General features: G+C 51.8%; 1 protein-coding gene across 4 annotated transcripts; it reads left to right on the top strand.

The window, feature by feature from the left end:
* Positions 1-51: 51 nt before the first annotated feature.
* Positions 52-20468, top strand: Sfxn2 (sideroflexin 2). Of its 4 annotated transcripts, none has more exons than XR_005091683.1 (13): positions 52-164; positions 6600-6774; positions 6962-7132; positions 9228-9326; positions 12001-12154; positions 12379-12464; positions 14415-14475; positions 14794-14860; positions 15406-15455; positions 15809-15858; positions 16663-16710; positions 18555-18702; positions 18851-18935. XR_005091683.1 is itself a non-coding variant. In XM_037206350.1 (12 exons), the coding sequence occupies exons 2-12, from the start codon at positions 6614-6616 to the stop codon at positions 18948-18950; spliced, it is 1047 nt and encodes a 348-aa protein (XP_037062245.1). In that variant the 5' UTR covers positions 53-164; positions 6600-6613; the 3' UTR covers positions 18951-20468. The 4 variants fall into 4 exon arrangements, 2 of the variants coding, with proteins under 2 accessions (XP_037062245.1, XP_028730521.1); XR_005091682.1 differs by lacking the exon at positions 18555-18702 and adding an exon at positions 19629-19669 and having other exon boundaries at positions 53-164; positions 18851-19035; XM_037206350.1 differs by lacking the exon at positions 18555-18702 and having other exon boundaries at positions 53-164; positions 18851-20468.
* The last annotated feature ends 706 nt before the right edge of the window (positions 20469-21174 follow it).

The following is a 21174-nucleotide window of genomic DNA, read 5'->3' as shown; positions in this document are numbered from 1 at the left end:
GGCAACATCGCCCACGTGGCTGGCGGGAGCCTGAGGCCTGTGATTGGTCAGAAAAGGGGGCGTAGTGCGAGGGGGTGTTCCCCGGCCTAGCCGCGGTACCCAGTTCAGCCTTCCGAGTCAGCTACGCCTCGTGGCTGTCTCCGGGTGCATCCCTCCGGGAGCAGGTAAGGGGCCTCAAGTGCAGGCCGGTTGCACGGCTCCTTCTAGTCTCCGCGTCTCCGAGGGGAGCCTGCCTCTGCTCTCTTGGGGCTGCCAGGCACTGCGTGCTGACTTCCTCCTGCAGAAGCCGCGTGGCGGGTGGGACGGACCAGGGCTCCCATGGACTCCTCGCTTCTGACCCCGTTGTCTTCGGCTGCCAGGCTTTGGAGTACCGGAGTTATGGGCTGCGCCTCTATCTCCACAGTCTCCTTAGAATCCGGGATAGGTGATTTCCGCTGGGTTCGGGGAGGTCGCCTGAGAGACGGCGATAAGGGAGATTGAGGACCGGTCCCTAGCATCGAGGTTAGCTGACAGCGGGAGTGTTAGATTGTCTGGGATCCCCTGGAACTCCTCTCATGCACAGGACCACCGGAGAGTTAGTTACCTTTGCCCCTGTGCCAGGCCAGGTTCTCGACACTGGTATAATCTGCCTTCGCAGAAAGTGTATTCTTCCTAGTGGAATGCTTCTTACTCAGAATTTATTTCCGTACAACTCTAGAAGTCAGTTATTGTAGGTGATAGACTTGGGACACGAACTAATGTGTAAACTGTTCGTTTTACAGTGTTACTTGTAAACACTTTGGCCCAGGTAGGAGTGCCAGGAGTTCATTGGGGAATGAACCCTGAATGCAGGGCCTTGTGCAGGGTAGGCACTCTACCACTGAGCTACACTGTATCCTTCCCTCCAGAGTAGTTTATATCTATTAGTAAACAGAGAACTTTTCTAACAGCTGGTAGTCTAGATAGAGATGGTACCTCTGGAAGTTTGCTAATGCACGTGTACCTGTTATCTATCTGTCAAGTACACAGAGCATTGCCTGTCACAAGGGAAGTGCTGCATGTTATTAATAGTTTAATCTGGGTTCCAGGCTTCACCCCTCTTCCTACCAACCTAGTTAAGACTGAAGCAAAGGCAGGTTTAAGTGGGTTTTCAGGGTTTTTTATTTGTTATGTTTTGAGACAGAGTCTCACTATGTAACTCTGGTTGACCTGGAACTCACTGTACACCACACTGGCCTTAAACTCACAAGTCTGCCTGCTTCTTGGGTGCTCCTGGGTTTAAAGCATGAACCACTATGCCCTGTTAGTTTTCAGGTATTTTCAGATTCAAGTAAAGTACTTTTTATAAAACCTTAAAAAAAAAAACAAAAAACAATCAAACAACTATTTTATGTGTGTGAGTGTTTTGTATCGTGTTAGCTTGGTACTCTGGAGCTGGGGTCAGCCATCATGTGGGTGCTGGAAACTGAATCCAGATCCTCTGTGAAAGCAAGTGCTTTTAACGCTGAGCTATCTCTCCAGCCCCCAAAATTTACAAAAATACCAGAATGTAATTTTTAACGAGGGAACCCCCCAAAGACCACCACGGAGACCGAATCCTGCATGTAAAAGCAAAGAACCTTTATTTTATGCTCTGGAGCTTGGTCCCTCTGTCTGTCCGACACAGTAGTGAGAGCCGAGAGCCCTGAGCTCAGGTGGGGCAGAGTTTTTATCATAGCAGAGGTTGGGGTGAGGGGATTTCCAGGGTCCAGTACCCTGACTGGCTGACAGTTGTCTAGGGGTATCTGTAAAACAAAAAATAGGTGTGTGCTAGACTCAAGGATATCTGGCCACTTTATCTAATGGTTAGAATGTTTGGGGTGTCAGGTACTTTCTCACCCCTGGGGGGTAGTATCAGCTTATGGCTTTTCTTGGATCTGGGTGTTGCCTGCCAGTAAGCCTGTCACAGAAGCTGTGTCTAGGCCCCTAAGCCTATCATGGCTGCTGTGTGGTCAAGCTATTTTGGGGCCCCTTCACAAGAACATCTGCTACCTGCATACTTGCATCAGATCTTTGGGAAAAAAAGTCAATACTGAATTTTGACTAAAATGATGAGCTGGGCGGTAGTGGCACACACCTTTAATTCCAGGCACTCGGGAGGCAGAGGCAGGCAGATTTCTGAGTTTGAGGCCAACCTGGTCTACAGAGTTCCAGGACACCCAGGGCTACACAGAGAAACCATCTTGAAAAATGAAAAAAAAAAAAAAAAAAGTACAGGTGAGTGGTTAGAGTACACACCTCCTACACACCCATCCCCCCAATCTGGTTTCTACACTGTGGGCCCTTCTGTGGGAAGAGGCATGCTCAGATTTCCTTCTGGAGGTGTGGCGTCTGTCATCATAGTTACCTTGGAGTCCAATGAACATCTGTAAGCACGGGCCTGTGCCTGCTGGTTTAATTATTGCCGCCATTCTCCAGCTTGCTCCCGGCAACCTTGACAGTGTTCCACTACTTCAGTGGTCTTTGGTCTGGTCTTCTGGAGTTTTGAGCTGGCCTAGATCTCCCAAGGCCTGGTGCCTGCTGGGCAAGTCCTCCAGCTCAGAACTCTGCCTGGGGTCCCTTTTCTGGGCTCTGGTACCGTTTGCTAGAGGAGATGAACATTCTCTAGGAAGACGCATCAGTGCTCTTCTGCTTCACTTGTTTGCTCCTCTCTCTTGTTCCACTGTCTCTCTCACAACTGCTGTCTCATTTAAAAAAAAAAAAAAAAACTAACATTTCTTTACTTGTGTGTGTATGTGGTGACCAAGTACCATGTGTGTAAAGTGAGGACATGACCACTCATGGTGGTCTGGTTGAGGAGAAGGTTTTTTGTAGATATGAGAGAGTACAGTCAGAGACATCTGGAAGAGTCCAGAACAGGGGAGAAAAAAAGCAGAATGGACAGCCATAAGAGGAGAGTGAGAGAGGAAGACAGAGGACCCAGAGAGAGGCGGGCCGGAGAGGGGATGGCTGAGCCAACCGGGAGCAGGGAAGCCCAGGAGCTGGAGTGCGCCACCACTGCCCAGCAGGAGTAGACTTTCTTGTGAGCCACTGCTCGTGGCCCCTTTTACCTTATGTGCTTACCTGCATATATGCGCACTACATGAGTGTCTGGTGCTCACAGAGGTCAGGAGGTGTTGGATCCCCTGGAATTGGAGTTACAGATGATTCTGAAAACCACCACGTGGAGGCTGGGAACTGAACTCCAGGCCCTCTCTGTTACCACTCAGTCATCTGGTGGTTTGAATGATAATGGCTGTCACAAACCCATATTGTTGTGGGATATTCTGATAACTGTGACACTCGGGACAGAGCTAGCAACTAGCTGACCGGAATTAGCCATAGAGACACCAGCAATTTGGATAGAGAAGATGCACAGGAAGGGAAGGGCAGGGACTAGAGTTTGAGCTTTCTTCTGGTTCTGGGTCGAGGCAAGAGACGCTTCCTGTCATATCTAGGAAGTGAACCCTTTTCCTCTACCATGAGTGCTGTTAGATTCAGGGAAATACCTTTGGTATTGGAACCATCTCGCAGGAGTCAAGTAGAGCGAGAGAGGCAGAAATCAGCGTTCTGCAGTGCACACCTGCAGTCCTTCCTGCCTCCTCCAGAGATTGCCACTTAAGGCGTTGCATTTAGGGCCAGGCACAGGCGCTGTGGACACTGGGGGTGCTGTGGGCTCTGGGGTGCTGTGGGCGGTGGGGGTGCTGTGGGCTCTGGGGGTGCTGTGGGCACTGGGGTGCTGTGGGCGCTGGGGGTGCTGTGGGCGCTGGGGGTGCTGTGGGCGCTGGGGTGCTGTGGGTGCTGTGGGCTCTGGGGTGGTGCTGTGGGCGCTGGGGTGCTGTGGGCGCTGGGGGTGCTGTGGGCGCTGGGGTGCTGTGGGTGCTGTGGGCTCTGGGGTGCTGTGGGCGCTGGGGTGCTGTGTGGCTGCTGTGGACGCTGTGGGCGCTAGGGGTGCTGTGGGCTGCTGTGGGCACTGGGGTGCTGTGGGCACTGGGGTGCTGTGGGTGCTGGGGGTGCTGTGGGGCGCTGGGGGTGCTGGGGTGCTGGGGGCGCTATGGGCTCTGGGGTGCTGTGGGCGCTGGGGGTGCTGGGGTGCTGGGGTGCTGGGGGCGCTGTGGGCTCTGGGGTGCTGTGGGCGCTGTGGGCGCTGGGGGCACTGGGGGCACTGTAGACACTGTGGGTGCTGCAGGTTGGCCTTTTCTCTTCAGTTTCTTTCTGCTTACAGACTGGCTCCCAGTGTGTCAACCTCCTGCATCAGGCTTCCCACCCTAATAACCACACACTCTCGAGCTGACCTCCATTCTTCCTTCCCCCATGCTGCCCCCACCTGCCTCCCTCTCCTGCATTCTTTCCCATCTTTTGAGAGAGCCGGCCTTTCTTGGTTTGCCTCTTAAATACAGCGGTTCTTCGGGGCTTACTTAGCCTCACCTCCCTCTCTCTTCTGAGTAGTCTCGCTAGAAAAATTGTCACTTAAATGGCTTCAGTGCTCCGGACACAGTTCTTTCCTTAGCCTACACATCTGTACTTCCAAGCCCTCATACTTTCCTGCTGGCCAGCTGGACTGTCCCCCAGCAGACACTAAATACTCTGCTAGGCGTCAGGACAATCATTGAGCAAATTGAATACATTCCCCAACTTTACAGGTGACTAATTAAGTAAGGTGGTACTTTAGGGAAAAAAAAAGACAAATGACCCATGTGACAGCTAATCTTCATCATCAGCTTGCCTGCATTTAAAATCGCCAAGGAGACGTCCTTCTGAATCAGTCTCTGGGGTGTTTCCGGAGCGCTTTAACTGGGTAGGAAAGACCTGCCTTAAATGTGGCATAGGTCCTAGACTGAATGTAAGAGGAAAAGGAAAAGGGAAAGCCAGCTGGGCACTGGCATTCATCTTTCTGTGTCCTGGCTGCAGACACCACGTGCCCAGCCACCTCACTTTCCTGCTGCCATGTCTCTTGCCGTGATGGGATGCATTCTTTGGAACCGTAAGCCACAATAACTCCCCCTCCCCTGCAACTTTCATAGTTTGTTTTGTCGTGGCAACAAGAAAGTATCAGTACCAGTATTGTAAGGAGAAGGGCTGTTGTGTTAGACCCGATCGTTTGGTTTGCAGGCCTGTGGTTTCAGGAGCAACGTGGAGGGGTTTGGAGCCATGGCTATAAAAGCTCTCAGATGTTATAAGCAGAACCTGGTGGGCTGTTTTTTTTGTTTTTTTTTTGTTTGTTTTTTAAAGATTGTATTTATTTATTGTGTATACAGAAGAGGGCGCCAGATCTCATTACAGATGGTTGTGAGCCACCATGTGGTTGCTGGGAATTGAACTCAGGACCTCTGGAAGAGCAATCAGTGCTCTTAACCTCTGAGCCATCTCTCCAGCCCCTAGTGGGCCATTTTGATTGGCGTTTGGAACCCAAGAAAGCCCAGATAATGCAGACAGTGGTAGCCTGCCTGGTGAGCTTCCAGACGGGAACCAAGACCCCACTGGGAACAGGGCTAGAAATCATTCATGTTCCATTCTGGCAATTAATATGCATTCTGCGCATATCTTGAAAGTTTAAGTGAGGCCAAATTAAAAGGTAATTGACTAAGTTATTTGGAGAAATTTCAAGACAACATAACATCTAGGCTGTGCTGTGGCATGGTTACTGCTCACTGATCTTAGAACTACAGTGAGAAAAAGCACAATGATATGAGGATCAGGTAGACAGGGTAGATTCGAGAAAGCATCTAGAGTTGTTAAAGAGACAGTGCCATTAAAGAGAAACCCCTGCAGGCTGGAGAGATGACTCAGAGGTTAAGAGCATTGGTTGTTCTTCCAGAGGTCCTGAGTTCAATTCCCAGCAACCACATGGTGGCTCACAACCTTCTGTAATGAGATCTGGTGCCTTCCCAAGTTTGGTGCATGGGAGGAGCCGGACTGAGTCTTGAACTTGTAGTAGAGTTGGAGTTGTCTTTGTGGATTTTCAGGCATCCGAAATACAGGAGTAACCGGGCTGTGAATGCTAGCTCCAAAGCTTTAGAGAGCCACTGAGGTCAGACAAGTGTCTGGTGTGTCCCTAGCTAGCCTCGCCCTGCACGTCCCACAGATGTTTCTAGAGCCCCACTCCTCAGCCCCGTAGGAGACTGGACACCACTATTCACCCCTCTCTGCTTCCTGACTGTGGACACGATGTACCCAGGCACCTCACTCCTCCTCCTGTTGCCATGTCTTCGCTGCCATGGTGGGTAGGCTGTGGAGAAAGACTTTCTCTGGAGGCAGGCCTGGTGAAGAGCCGAGGGCTTCTATTTCAGAACGGCCACTTTTCCTGTCTCCCTTCCAGGAGTGCTGGGGGATATTATGCTAGTTCGTGGTGATCTCTCATTGCCTAGTCAGACTGAGCTCCTCTGGGGCAGATACTGTCTCCCTCGTGTGATCAAGCATCAGGGTTGATGGCCACTAACATGGACCCAGGAAGCACTTACTTAGTTTGATTACCATTCACAAGGGCCCCCAGATCATCCCAGGGGTGCCTAGGGTCTGGTGAAGGCAGGCAGTCTCTGTCTGCCAGGGCCTCTGGGGCAAACCAATTTAGGGGCCAGCTCTCACTCTCTTTGTTCCTTAAGTCTGCAGGAACAATATGGAGGCTGACCTGTCTGGCTTTAACATTGACGCGCCCCGCTGGGATCAGTGCACGTTCCTGGGGCGTGTGAAGCACTTTCTTAACATCACGGATCCTCGCACTGTCTTTGCATCAGAGCAGGAGCTGGACTGGGCGAAGGCAATGGTGGAGAAGAGCAGGTGAGTGAGCGGCCAGGGGCGGGGCTGGAGGTTCCAGCAGGACGACAACGTGGCTGGGCTCTCCGAGGGAGGGAGAAACCGAAGGTGAAGGCGTTGGCAGAGGTCTCAGGAAGGAAGAAGAGCAGGGAAGACTAGGAGACAAGGATCATCAGGTCAGGCGGTCACTGCTGTTGTCATTGGGGCACAGGATGGGACTTGTGCCCCCTGGCACTCAGGTGGAGCAGCTGCTGTATGCTAAGAAGCTGTATGACTCGGCCTTCCACCCTGACACTGGGGAGAAGATGAACGTCATTGGGCGGATGTCCTTCCAGGTCCCCGGGGGCATGATCATCACAGGCTTCATGCTCCAGTTCTACAGGTGAGTCCTGAGACCGAGGAGGGAGGGGCAAGCTGGGTAGGGACCCTTGTGATAAAGACCTCTCGGCTAGTCGCTTACCAGATCCCGGGCACTGCTGAGTTCTTTGCATGAATGGACTTTTCCCTCTCAACAGCCCTACACACAGGTGCCGTTTTCATTCCCCTTTGCTAGCTGGGAGTCTAGAGGCCAAGTAACAGTTTACGACCACAGTCAGAGCTGTGGGCACTGCTGCCGCGGGAACAGACCTAATAGTCAGTGGGCTAGCCATCCTAAGCTTTTTATGTTATTATTATCATCAGTATTATTTTTTAAAAGATTTATTTATTTATTATGTGTAGTGTTCTGTCTGCATGTATGCCTGCCGGCCAGATGAGAACACCAGATTTCATTACAGATGGTTGTGAGCCATGGTTGCTGGGAATTGAATTTAGGGCGCCTGGAAGAGCAGCCAATGCTCTTAACCTCTGAGCCATCTCTCCAGCCCCTCATCATTATTATTTTGAGACAGTCTCACTATTTAGCCCTGGCCAGCCTAGAACTCTATGTAGAGTAGGCTGACTTTGAAATCACAGAGACTCAAACTGCCTCTGCCTCTAGAGTACTTGGATTAAAGGATTAAGTCTCTGTCTCTCTGTCTCTGTCTCTGTCTCTGTCTCTGTCTCTCTCTCTCTCTCTCTCTCTTTCTCTCTCAAGACAAGCTTTCTCTGTGTAGTCCTGGCTGTCCTAGAACTCATCCTGTAGACCAGGCTAGCCTCAAAATCACAGAGTTCACCTGTCTCTACCTCCTGAGTGCTGGGATTACATTTGTTTATTTTAGTGTGTGTGAGTGTGTGTGAGTGTGTGTGAAGGTCAAAGGACAACTTTACACAAGTGGTTTCTCTTTCCACCGTGTGGGACCTGAGGTAGAACTCGGGCGTCTTTACCCACCTTACCATCTCATCAACTTCCTAAGTTCTTTGTTGTTTGTCATTATTGTAGTTTTCGTTTTTTTGTTTTGTTTTGTTTTTTTTGTTTTTTTTTTTTTTTGAGACGGTCTCCCAATGTAACTCTGGATGGCCTGGAACTGGCCATGTAGACCAAACCTCAAACTCAGAGAGATCCACCTGCCTCTGCCTCCAAGTGCTAGCATCAAAGGTGTGCACCATCATGCCTGGCTCTTCCTAAGTTCTTTTTTTTTCTAATAATTTTTATTTTCTGTGCATTGGTGTTTTGCCTGCATGTATGTCCATGTGAGGGTGTCAGATCCCCTGGAACTGGATTTACAGACAGTTGTGAGCTGCCATATGGGTGCTGGGAATTGAACCTGGGTCCACTGGAAGAGCAGCCAGTGCTCTTAACTGCTGAGCCATCTCCCCAGTTCCTCTTCCTAAGTTCTTTTTTTTTAAATAATTTATTTAACTTTATTTTATGTGCATTGGTGTGAAGGTGTCAGATCCCCTGGAACTGGAGTTACAGGCAGTTGTGAGCCGCCATGTGGGTGCTGGGAATTGAACTCAGGTCCTCTGGAAGAGGAGTCAGTACTCTCAACCACTGAGCCATCTCTCCAGCCCCCTCTCCTAAGTTCTTAAAGTAAGAATTCCACAGTTGATTTATGCTTTGAATGTGACTTCCAAATGAAAAATGAAGGGGCCCTTTTCTTGCTCTGCTTGGTTTGGAAGGGAGTAAGCTTCTGATGTATGACTCTCCATCCCCCTGTCTCCACCCCTGAGTATTCATTTAGTTAGTTGTTGAGCTAAACCTTGGGCCAGGTGCCAGGGATGAAGGACTTTAGGCTCTGTCCTCCAGGAGACACAGAACAGAGTGGAGATTGGGAAGTGGAAGGTTGGGGGAGACTTTTGAGTCATGGGAACAGGACACATGGAATGACTGTCTCAGGAGCGGGAGAGGAAGGGTCAGAAAATTCCAAGAAAAGCATCTCAACAGGGCAGGATCTCACCCAGTGTAAAGAAGAGGGACTATTCCAGGCAAAGGCTCGTCCCATCCAAAGTCCAGGGACATGAAAAAGAGTGGGATCGCCTAGGGAGCTGCAGATGCTCTAGTGCCCAGCACACCCCAGGTCCTCTCTTCCATCGTTTCTGCTCTCCCTGGCTTGTAGGACCATGCCTGCGGTGATCTTCTGGCAGTGGGTGAACCAGTCCTTCAATGCCTTAGTCAACTACACCAACAGGAACGCGGCTTCCCCCACGTCAGTCAGGTAGGAGACCTGCCGTGAAGGCTGTCCTCTTCCTGCGGAGTGGCCCTTTTGTCTCGGACGGACGGACGGACAGACAGACGGCATTCCTTGCTGGGTGGGGCCCACTCTGGCAGGTGCCTGGGCTGCACTTTCCCAGTGTTTGAAATATTCAGACCAACCAAGAGTATCTTCTGCCCAGACTGTTTTCAAAAGTTCATTCATTTGACTACTATATTTTGTTTTGGTTTTGGTTTTTTGAGACAGAGTTTCTCTGTATAGCCCTTGCTGTCCTGGAACTCACTCTGTAGACCAGGGTGGCCTCGAACTTACAGAGAGATTCACTTGCCTCTACCTCCTGAATGCTGGAATTAAAGGTATGCACCACCATTGCCCAGATTTTTTTCTTTTTCTTTTTTTTAAGATTTATTTCTTTTTACTTTTTAGATTTACTTTAGTTTACTGTAGGAGCATTTTGCCTGCGTGTATGGATGTGCACACCTGGTGCCACGTCCATCCCTGGTGCCTGCGGAAGTCAGAGGAGGGCATTGGATCCTCTGCAACTGGAAGCTACCATGTGCTTGCTCAGACCCAAACCTGGGTCCACTGCAGGAGCAGCAGGAGTTCTTGGGCTTTAGAGATGGCTCAGTAGTTCAGACCACGCACTGCTCCTCAGAGCCCCCAGGTCCAAATCCTAACGCCTGTGTCGGGTGCTCCAGCTCCAGGGCCATCTGACCTCTGGCCTCTATGGGCATGCACACATGAATATGCACACACATAATTTTAAAATAGAAAAACAAAAACCAAGCTGAGCAGAGTAGCTCACACATTTAATCTCAGCACCCAGGAGGCAAGGGCAGAGAGAACTCTGTGAGTTTCAGGCCAGTCTGAGCTAGAGTGAGGCCCTTCTCAAAAACAAAAGAAAAAAGTGCTCTTAACCACAGAGACATCTCTCCTGCCCCAAGGTTTATTTTTATTTTGTGTGTGTGTTGTGTTTCTATTCTCCACATATGTAAAGATGCCTGCAGAAGCCAGAAGAGGGCGTTAGATGCCCTGGAGTTATGGGTAGTTATGAGTCATCCCACATGGGAGCTGAGAATCAGTCCTAGAAGAGCAGCAAGTCCGCTTAACTACTGAGCCATCTTGATCCAGCACTTTCCCGAGTGTGTTGTGTGTGCCAGGCAAGGTTCTAGAAGCTTGAGATACCTGATGAGCAAGACAGCAGGCCTGTTTGAGATCTTTTAACGGGCTGGCAGGCAGACCTCTGAGTTCAAGGCCAGCTTGTTTTGTATAGCAGTTCCAGGACTGCAGACTGAGGTCCTGTCTCCAAACCCACCAAACCCAACGTGCAGAAAAGTCTTCTAACCAACAAACACAGTGAACTCGGATTGCGATGCTGTTGTCAGATGAATGGGTGACAGGGCAGCGCAGAGCACTGCAGAAGCACAGCACTGCAGAAGCACAGCGCTGCAGAAGCACGGCACTGCAGAAGCACAGCACTGCAGAAGCACAGCACTGTGGGCGCACAGCACTGCAGAAGCACAGCACTGCAGAAGCACAGCACTGCAGAAGCACAGTCACTGGCAGGGCAGCACAGCGCTGCAGAAGCACAGCACGCCCAGCCTGCAGAAGCACAGCCCTGCAGAAGCACAGCGCTGCAGAAGCACAGTTGCAGAAGCTGCGGCAGCACAGCAGCGCACTGCAGAAGCACGGCACTGCAGAAGCACAGCACTGCAGAAGCACGGCGCTGCAGCTCTTCCAGACGGGCCCTGGGGAAGCCCTTTCTGTAGAGATGGCAGCCAGCTGGGCCCTGAGAGAGAAGGGCAGTCTCAGTTAGGGTTCCTATTGCTTCAGTGAAACACCATCATGCAGAGTAACTTGGGGCCGGGCAGTGGTGGTGGTGCACACCTTTAACACCAGCACTCGGGAGGCAGAGCCAGGCGGATCTCTGTGAGTATGGAGGCCAGCCTGGGCTACAGAGAGAGTTCCAGGACAGGCACTAAAACAACACAGAGAAACCCTGTCTCGAAAAACCAAAAAAGAAAGAAAGAAAGAAAAGAAAAGTAAAGTAACTTGGGGAGGAAAGGGTTTTTTCACTCACAGTTTGATATAACAATTTGTCATCGAAAGCAGTTAGGGCAGGAGGCAGGCCCACCAGCCCAGGAATGGCCACACCCACAATGTGTTAGGTCCTCCCCCACCAGTCACTAATAAGAAAATGTCCTAAGCTGGGCGGTGGTGGCACAAGCCTTTAATTCCACTGAGGAGGCAGAGAGGCAGGCAAATCTCTGAGTTTGAGGCTGTCCTGAGCTCGCTCTGTAGACCAGGCTGGCCTCGGAACTCACAGAGATTCACCTGCCTCTGCTTCCCGAGTGCTGGGATTAAAGGCGTGCGCCACTGCTGCCTGGCTGGAGGCAGTTTCTTAATTGGGATTCCCTTCTCTCAGAAGATTTCAGCATGTGTGAAGTTGGCATAAAACTAGCCAGCATAAGGATTCAGGCATGCTGGAGCCCAGGGATGTTCTGTAGACAGAGAGCAGCCGTGTGCATGGGTTCTGAGACAGGAAAAGTGATGTGTTTAAGGTAGTGAAGAGGACCAAGGGTGCCAGGCACTGACTGATGGAAACAGGGAGTCTGAGATGGCTCTGGAGCCAGCCAGCACAGGCCTGAAGTGCCGTTGCTAGGGTTTCCCCTGGCAGCCCCGGCCTTGCCTCGGCCACTGTGGACCCCACTCCAGAACCTGCGCACTTCTCCACCTGGCGTTTCTCCTCCTCTAGGCAGATGGCCATCTCCTACTGCACAGCCACTACCACTGCCGTAGCCACTGCAGTGGGCATGAATATGTGGACCAAGGTATGTATGGCTGGGCTGCTGTGGGCGCAGTGGCCACCAGAGGGCAGCAAAGTTCGAGAGACAACAGCTTTGGGTCCTTGCAGGAGTTTGAGGATCCCAGAGTGGATGTCTGGACATGTCACTAGCGATGCTTTCCTGCCTTTCTTCCTGTATAACCCAGAGCCTTTTCTACCCCGACCTTCGCATGAGCTTGAATAACTTCCATTATCCCCTGCCTCCGACAGAGAGCCCCACCCTTGGTGGGCCGATGGGTGCCCTTTGCCGCCGTGGCTGCAGCTAACTGTGTCAATATCCCGATGATGCGACAGCAGTGAGTACAGGGGCCTCGCTCTTCTTCTCCACCGAGGGTGGCTTCGCCGGGGAGGGAAGGAGCCAAGGCAGGGAGCCACTCGCTTCCTGGGACCGAGGCAGGCCTGAGAAGACCAATGGGCCCAGCCTCTGAACGGTCCTCAAGGGCTGCCCTTCCTCTGTGATGGCCCAAAGAATGGTGATATAAATACAGTGTGTCGTGTGTTAAGTGAGGCGACTGAGCATGGACAGATGGACAGGACATTTTTTATTGCGGGGCTGGGATTGAACCCCGTGCCTTGTGTGTGCTAGGCAAGCGCTCTATCCCTAATGCTGCACCCTAGCTTAGATCCTGTCAGAGCCGTGAACTCTGCCCCTGCCCAAGCTCTCAGACTGCTGATGGAGGGAAAGGGGAAGATCAGCTAATGCTGGAACAACCAGGTGCTCGGGAAGCGGGGAGGAGGTAGCCGTGCCCAGGAGCCGGCTCAGCTCTCCTCAAAAGGGAATGCAGAAACGGCTTCTGTCTTACGGTTCTGTCTTCTTTCAGAGGTTTTTTTTTTTTTTTTTTAAGAGAGGGACTCACTTTGTATCCTCGGCTGACTTGGGAGCTCGCTCTGTAGACCAGGCTGGCCTTGAACTCACAGAGATCCATCTGCCTCTGCCTCCCAAGTTCTGGGATTAAAGCGTGCGCCACCACGGCCTGAAGATTTTGTTTTTAATTATGTGTATGTATGTGTGGGTGTGTGCGCATGAGTGCACGTGCCCACAGAGATTGGATTCTGGTTCAAACTCTCCTGGAGTTATAGGCAATTGTGAGCTTCCTGATGTGGGTGTTGGGAACTGAACTTGGGTCCTCTTCAAAAACAGTAAGTGCTCTTGACCTCTGGGCCATCTCTCCAGGGCTATTTTTGTTTTTTGAGACGGGGTCTCACTATGTAGTCCTGGTTGGCCTGGAACTCACTGTGCAGGCCAGGTTGGCCTTGAGCTGCATTGATCTCTGTCTCTGGAGCGCTGGGGCTGCGGCCGTGCGCTACAGGAATGGCTTCTTCTTTTTTCTCTTGGCCACGCTGGGTGTTGAGCCCAAGGGTGACTGTGGAGCCGCATCCGCAGCCCACCTTCTGTGTCTTTGCTTTTGCTTTGTACTTTTCTAGAGTATAGTGACATCGGGACAGGTTATCTTGGACGCCACTGCCATCATTGTCTGCATCTGCAGCCACATTTTGTTGGCAAATGGGGGTTTCCCACAGCAGCCCCTGGGGAGAGAGCGTGCCAGAATCATGGCGGCACATCCTTCCACTCTGCTGTCCTTTCTCGGCCGCCTAGCTCTCCAACTGGGGAGTCAAGAGTTTGTCTGAGAACAGAAAAGCTACTCTCTGGGGAGTGGATACTAAGTCGGCACTGGACTTAGAGCTTGGCCAGTAGCTCATACAATTCTCATTAGGTTCCATGAAGTAGGTGCCAGGATTATCCTCATTCTCCACATGAGGGAAACTGAGGCTTTAGAAGGGTAAAAGACCGTCCTCAAGGTCACACCTATGACCTGCAGCTTCAGGAGTCCTCCAAGGCAGTGGAGCTGGGGATGACTCTCTTGGCCACTGCTCAGGGTCACTTCTGAGGTACCATTCACAGGAGTGAAGAGGGGAGGCTGTGGGATTCTTTTTGTTTTTGTTTTTGTTTTTGTTTTTAAATGTATACAGTGTTCTGCCTGCACGAATGCCTTCATGCCAGAAGAGGGCACCGGATCTCATTATGGATGGTTGTGAGCCACCGTGTGGTTGCTGGGAATTGAACTCAGGACCTCTGGTAGAGCAGCCAGGGCTCTTAATCTCTGAGCCATCTCTCTAGCCAAGATGGGAGGCTGAAGGGCCAGGCTGCAGGAGGGTTTCCTAGAGCTTCGGTTCTTGATGTGGGAATTATGCCAGATGGATTCCCAGCAATTGCTCCTAAAGTCCAGAAACTTCTGTTTGTCTAGGGAACTCATCGAGGGCATCTGTGTGAAGGACAGGGACCAAAATGAGCTTGGCCATTCTCAGGTAAGCAGAGGAGAGACTTTCCCCGGACTTCCCCTGTCCCCTCCTAGGTGATCTCACATGTGACCTGGGTGCCATTATGAGTTTGAGAAGACTTTTCCTGGGCCCACCCTCATTTTCTCTTAAATCCCCCCCCCCCCATTTCTTTGTTCAGAACAGGCTTCCCGCATCATTTCAGGTGGGAGGGCTGGGTAAGGACATGGCTCCTGTGGGGCCATCCCACCCCCTTTACCTCGTCAGCCTTGGCCGTGAACCCCGACTCTGCAGTGTAGCCCACACCCACTGTGTGCATGCTTCCTGACATCCCTTCTCTGTCCTCAGAGAGCTGCGGCTGTGGGCATCACCCAAGTGGTTGTTTCTCGGATCACGATGGCAGCCCCTGGCATGAGTAAGATGGGAAACACATCCTATCTTGGGGGAACCCTTGAGTACCTGATAGAGGCCTCAGTTACCTCAGCTTTCAACTGGGAGGTGGGACACCTTCTCAGGCTGTTTTCTGTGAGGACTGCAGGCCCAGGGACGCACACATGTTCTTAGAACATCAGTTCATCCGATTTGGGGGAGCAGGTCAACTTCATTTAGCTGATACTCACTACGCAACAGTGGGGGTGTCTGGGAGACCGTGGTAGAAGCAGAGACCCTCAGCCCCCCTGGTTTTCAGCAGGGGCGTATGCACAATAGGATACACAATTCGTTTGCACAGCAGCAGTTTTGATTTTGAGAAGGATGCTTGAGTCCAGGGCCGAACCAAGTGTGTCTGCCTTCTGTGGCTGGTGAACACATTTTTGGGAAGCATGCTTTTTCAGGGACTTGGGGGAGAGTCTGGGTAGCAGTGCCCGCGCAGTCTCTGTTTTCCCGGAGCTGAGGTCTGTGACTGCAACATTGGGGCTCGGGGAGAGTCTCCCCCCCCCTCAGCTGCCCTGTCTCTTCCAGTCCTCTTACCAGTCATCATGGAGCGGCTGGAGAGACTCCGGATGATGAAGGTAGGAGGGTTCTCCCTGCCGAGAGCCCCGGAAATGGCCTCCCTCCTCCCCGACAGCCACCACCCCATCTTCCTCCAGTAGAGCCCATGTCAGATGTGAGAACAGGGTTCCTGACCTTGTCTGCAGAGAGCCAGGGGGTGCCGTCTCCCCATCAGGGCGGCAGGGCCCAGCCTGGCTGCCAGCTGGTGGGCTAGGAGGGGTGGGGTAGGAGGGGTGGGGATAAGAGGGGTGGGGTAGGAAGGGTGGGGTAGGAGGGGTGGGGTAGGAGGGGTGGGGTAGGAGGGGTGGGGTAGGTGCAGGCTGACTGCAGGTGTCTGAGCCCCGTGGGGTTTCTGTCTTTCTTGTTTGTGCAGAAGGTCAGAGTGCTGCATGCCCCCCTGCAGGTCTTGCTGTGCGGCTGCTTGTGAGTATATGGTTTTGGTGATTTAGGGTCTTTCCTGGCTGGAGCGCAAAGCGGGACCTGTCTTCAGAAGTGGCCAGGCTGAGCACAGTGGCTCATGTCACATCCTAGCACCCAGATGGCCGAGCTGAAGTTCTTCCCAGGGCCGCCTCTCCCTCAGGTCTAGAGCAGTTTTAGAGAAATAAGAACGAAGGGCAGGGTTGGCTGGGGCTCTCAGGCGTCCCAGCCTCGCAGACAGGAAAAATGACCTGTCATGCAGCAATCTTAGGGACCTGGCCATTGACCAGTGCGTTAATCGTGCCCTCCTGGCGATGTCCCTTTCTTTGCCTGTGTGGCACAGGTGACCTTGGCATTCTTCCTCCGTCACTGTTTCCTTCGCATGGAGGAGGAATATGGGGTGAGGTGGAGGTTGGAGGAATGGGGGGGTGGGGGGGAGGAATATGGGGTGAGGTGGAGGTGGGAGTGCGGAAGGGACACTGATTTTATCACCAGGTCAAACGAGTTAGTTTTCTGGACCATAGCTCTGTGGTAGAGTGCTTGCCTAGTATGTACAAGACCGAGTTCAATTCCCAGCCGGGGCAGTGGCGGCACACAGGTATGCCATCCCAGTAGAGGTAGGAGCAGGAGGATCAGTGTTCAAGATCCGTCTCGGCCTCCGCTGATCCTGCCCCTGGACTACATGACCCTGTCTTAAAACAAAACAGGGCATAGAGAGGGCTGGAGGAAGGCAGGTCAGATGTGTGGGCTCAGGGACGGGGTGTGGCCAGGCCAGGGACATGTCCCTAACACTCTTCTCCTTTCTTGCAGCCTCCTCTTCATGGTGCCAGTGGCATGTGGGCTCTTCCCTCAGGAATGGTATCTGCCATTTGTTGCCTGCTCTGTTTTATCAAACGCCCTGCTTCTGCTCCCACGCTGACTTGCTGAGAGAGGGACGCACAGGAAGTAGATGTTCCTAAGGACAGGTGCCCAGCCACCTGAACTCTGGCTTTGTAGCTGTGTGAATGGCACTCCAGCCGGGGCTCTGAGGAGTTGGGGGAGAAGCCAGGATTAGAGTTGCTCCCACCCAGTGCCTTAGAGAGATGCTGGGGGGCAACAGGAAACTTCTTGTCCTGCTGGGCGAGGGTGAGGAAGGTCACTTCTGGCTGGCTGAACAAGGCGCTTATTCTGCTTCTTCTGGCTCACCTTCGGGTCTGTGCACGGACTTGTACTTGGCGGCTTCCTCTGTGTTTCCTGGAACGGGGGAGAGTGGGGGTGGGGGTGGGGGTGGGGTAGAGATGATGGGAAAGGGACGTCAGCCTGGGGTCAGCTGGAGGCTGGTTCCAGGAAACAGGTGTAGCTGGTGTATGACCTGAGATAGTAGCCATTCCCTCTCTGTATGGGTTCTTTGGCCACCTGCCAGTCACCTCCTGTGTCCTGAGCACCATGCTTACAGACTTGTGAGAAAGACAGACGTTTAGACTAAGAACGTTAGTCCAGGGAGAATGATGTGGGGGTGAGATGTAACGTTTATTCTGACACAGAGAGGCCGATAGTGATTTTGGCTGGTGAAGTGCTTGTCCTGCAAGCCCTCGGATCTGAGTTAGATCCCCCCAAACCACATACAAACCTAGCTGTAGTGCTATGTGCTTGTAACCCCAGTGTTAGGGGGGCAGAGACAGGCAGATCCCTGAAGCTCATTGGCCAGCCAGCCTAGCTGAATTGGTGAGTTCCAGGTTCAGTAAGAGATCCTGTCTCCAAAAAATGAAACAGAGGACAATTGAGAAAGACATCTGAAGTTAATCTCTGGCCTCTGTACACACGCTCACACACATACACATATGCACACACACATATGCATACATGCACACGCACACACACACACACACACACGCACACACATACACACATGCACACACATACACACACTCAGACACACATGCACACGCGCGCACACATGCGCACACATATGCACACACACATGCACATACACATGCACACATGCACACACATACACACATGTGCACGTGCACACACACGCGCACATACACATGCACACACATGCGTGCACACACGCACACGCGCACACGCACACACGCACACACAGAAGGGTGTGTTTTAAAAACCAGAAGGCTCTGCACTAGTCCCATTCTGCTGCTGTGACAAGCACCATGACTAACAGCAGTTTAGGCGAAGGGGGATTTGTCCCTTTATTTTTTATTCCCGTGTCTGTCTGTGTCTGCTGGTGGTAGCAAGGGTCACAAGAGGGCCTTGGATCCCTTGAAGCTGGAATTATGGGCAGGTTGGAGCTGCCTTACATGGGTGCTGGGGTTCGAACTAGCATCCTCTGGAAGTTCCTGCTCCAGTCCCTTTCCCCCTTTTTTAGTGAAAAGCAGGAAAAAAAATACTCAGTGTGGTCTCACTGGGGGAGGAAAAAGGGGATCGGTCACCCCTCAAGTCCGTCTTTAGGGTTCTGCAGTGAGAGACGGAGAGGCCATGGATGTGCACCTCTAAGCAGTGCTGCTCTCATCCTGTAGAACTGTAGGAAACCTCTGTCAGGGAGACACGTTCACCTGGGAGCAAGGATTTGTCTGCCTTGTACCTGTGTGCCCAGGCAGGGCAGGGGGTCAGAGCAGGATCTCAAACCGGAGCTTGAATCAGAAGCCATGGAGGCATCCTGTTTGCTGGCTTGTTCACAAGGCTCATGCTTCACTTTCTCACAGAGCCCAAGGCCACCTGCCCAGGGAATATGGCGCCACCCACAGTGGCCCAGTGGCCCACATCAGTCAACAGTCAAGACAGTTCCTCACAGGCATGCCCCGAGACTGATCAACTTGATAAAGACAGTTACTCAGTTGATACTCTTCTCAGGTGATTTTAGGCTGTGTCAAGTTAATAGTTAATGCTAACTAGGATGTGCTTCCTAGAGGGGACGTGGGGTGGGCTGTTTTCTCAGGGTGAACTGCTGATTGTGTTGAGTAACAGCATCCTCATAACTCCCTTTTGGTTTTCTTTTCAGCAAATTAGCAGTTTCCCATCTAGAACCCGAGCTGCAGGACACCATCAAGGCCAAGTATGGAGAACACGTCCTCTTTGCCTACTTCAATAAGGGGCTCTAAGTGCGCCATGCCTTCAAGGACCAATCCCTGCCCTGTGTGGACCAGCTTTTCGATGGCAGCTGTCCATATTCCTCTTTGAAATAAGGTCTGAAAGCCAGGCTGGATTGGGAGATAGAGTGGGTGGGTGGGTGGGGAGATAGTTCCTGTTTCCATATAAACAACCGGGACAAAAATTCAAATGGGGATCAAGGTGGTTGGGGATGTAGCTCAGTTGGTAGTGTTTGCCTAGCATCCACAAAGCCTGGGATTTAATCCTTCACACCATGTGGTTCAGGCGTGATTGTACATGCTTGTGACCTTGTTCTTGGGAGGTGGAGGCAGGAGGATTCGAAGTTCAAAGTCAACCTTAGGTATGTGGGGAATTTGAGGCTAGCCTGAGTTAGAGAGAGTGTCTCAAAAAAGCAGGGGAGGAACAAGGACAGAGGTATCCTGTCTGCTTTGTCCTTGACCCTGTCCTTTGGGAGCAGAGGCTGCTGGTATCTGGGAGTGATTAGGAAACCTGTGACTCTTCTCCAGTCAGGACTGTAGATGTACTGAGTCCTCCTCCTCTATCCTCCCACTTCCTCCTTCCCAAGCAAGGGGAACGTTACCCGTGTGAGTCTGAAAAGGCTTTTGATCACTTTCCTTTTATTTTATGTGTATGGGTGTTTTCCTTCATGTGTGTCTCTCTGCATGCAGTGTCCACAGCGGTCAGAGGAGGGTGTCAGATCCTCTGGGACTGGAGTCACCACTGTGAGCCGTCACGTGGGTGCTGGAAGTCCAGTCCAGGTCCTCTGGAAGAGCAGCTGCTGCTCTTTCCTGCTGAGCCGTCTCTCCAGCCCCTGTTCAGGAACAGAAAGGGGTCAGTCTGTGTCCTCTTGGGGACTCATCTCTACCCTTCCCCACTGTGCCCTGACTGGATGCATCCTTGGGAATGCTGCTAGACTTGAGTTCTTCAGGCTGTGAGAGTTAGACTGGTGTGTACCATAGGAAAAGGAAGCTGTGCTTGGACACCCGAGCACAGTTCAACCAGGACCAAAGAGCCTTAAGAGTGTACAGCCAGACTGCCATTTCACCCAAGTTACGTGGGGCATCAAGTTCTATCCCTTTGATAATGACTTTATTTTGTCTGAAAATCATGTCTAGATCTATTTCTGGGACCCTTATTCTGAGAGAAGTCTCTTCTCTCATTGCCTCCCCTGGTTTACAAGTCCCCTCTATGAGTGAAGGCATCTGCCACACATTTTAATGGGAATGATTTCCTGGTGGCCTCCCTTCCTAAGCCCAATAGATTAAATACCAAAGAAAGACTGGTGAGTACTGGTAAGACAGGGGAGCTGTACTTGGACGTCTCTGAGAGGAAGTCAGCCAAAGAGAGCACACAGCAAAGGGCCGCTTTACTTCCTGTCTGTTCCTGGAGCCCCCTGGGGACTGTAGTTTACCTGGGGTCAGTGTGTATATGAGTTTTGTCTGGTAAGATTTGCTGATTGTGTTCAAACGCTGCCATGAATTGAATAAACGATTTGAAAGACCATGAAACATTGTCTGTAAACCAAGCTTCTGATTCCTGATGGAAAGTGGTCTGACTTTAGCCTGGGCATGCCAGAGGATGTCACAGCTGTAAGGGGACCTGTCTGGTGTCTGGAGACCATTGTTCATTTCCCTAAAAAGGGGGAAGAATCCACCCACCTGTATTGATGCTCCACTGGTCTCCAAGAATGGGATTTGTGCTGCCTTGGGACTGGAATTGGTGGACCATAACAGCCAAACTCACCTGTGCGCTCTCGCGCTCTCGCTCTCTCTCTCTCTCTCTCTCTGTGCACTTGGAAATGGTTTTATAAGATTAAAGGCGCGCGCCACCACCGCCTGGCTGTGTCATATAAAGTTTTAACATAAGTCTTCCCTACCCTACAACTGTGGCTCTTAGGAACGTATAGTAGGCCGGGCTGGGCACGCCTTTAATTCCAGCACTTGGAAAGCAGAGGCAGGTGGATCTTCATGAGTTTGAGGCTATCCTGGTCTACATAGCACATTCCAGGCCAGCCAGAGCAACAAAGAGGAAAACTGTACCCCAGGGTCACCTAAAGATATTGAGAAACACAAGCGGAAAGACACCCCAGCTTCCAGTTCTGTGGATGGAGCCTGAGGATGTGCAGGTGTGCTCATTATAATGCTGGTCATGTTGATCTGATACCACACGGTCCCACTGAAGGACAGTGCGTCCTTGATGCCAAGATTTCAGCTG

Source organism: Peromyscus leucopus, chromosome 1 (genome assembly GCF_004664715.2).
Source record: "Peromyscus leucopus breed LL Stock chromosome 1, UCI_PerLeu_2.1, whole genome shotgun sequence".
Lineage (NCBI taxonomy): Eukaryota > Metazoa > Chordata > Mammalia > Rodentia > Cricetidae > Peromyscus > Peromyscus leucopus.
This window is presented reverse-complemented; position numbering and strand designations above follow the sequence as displayed.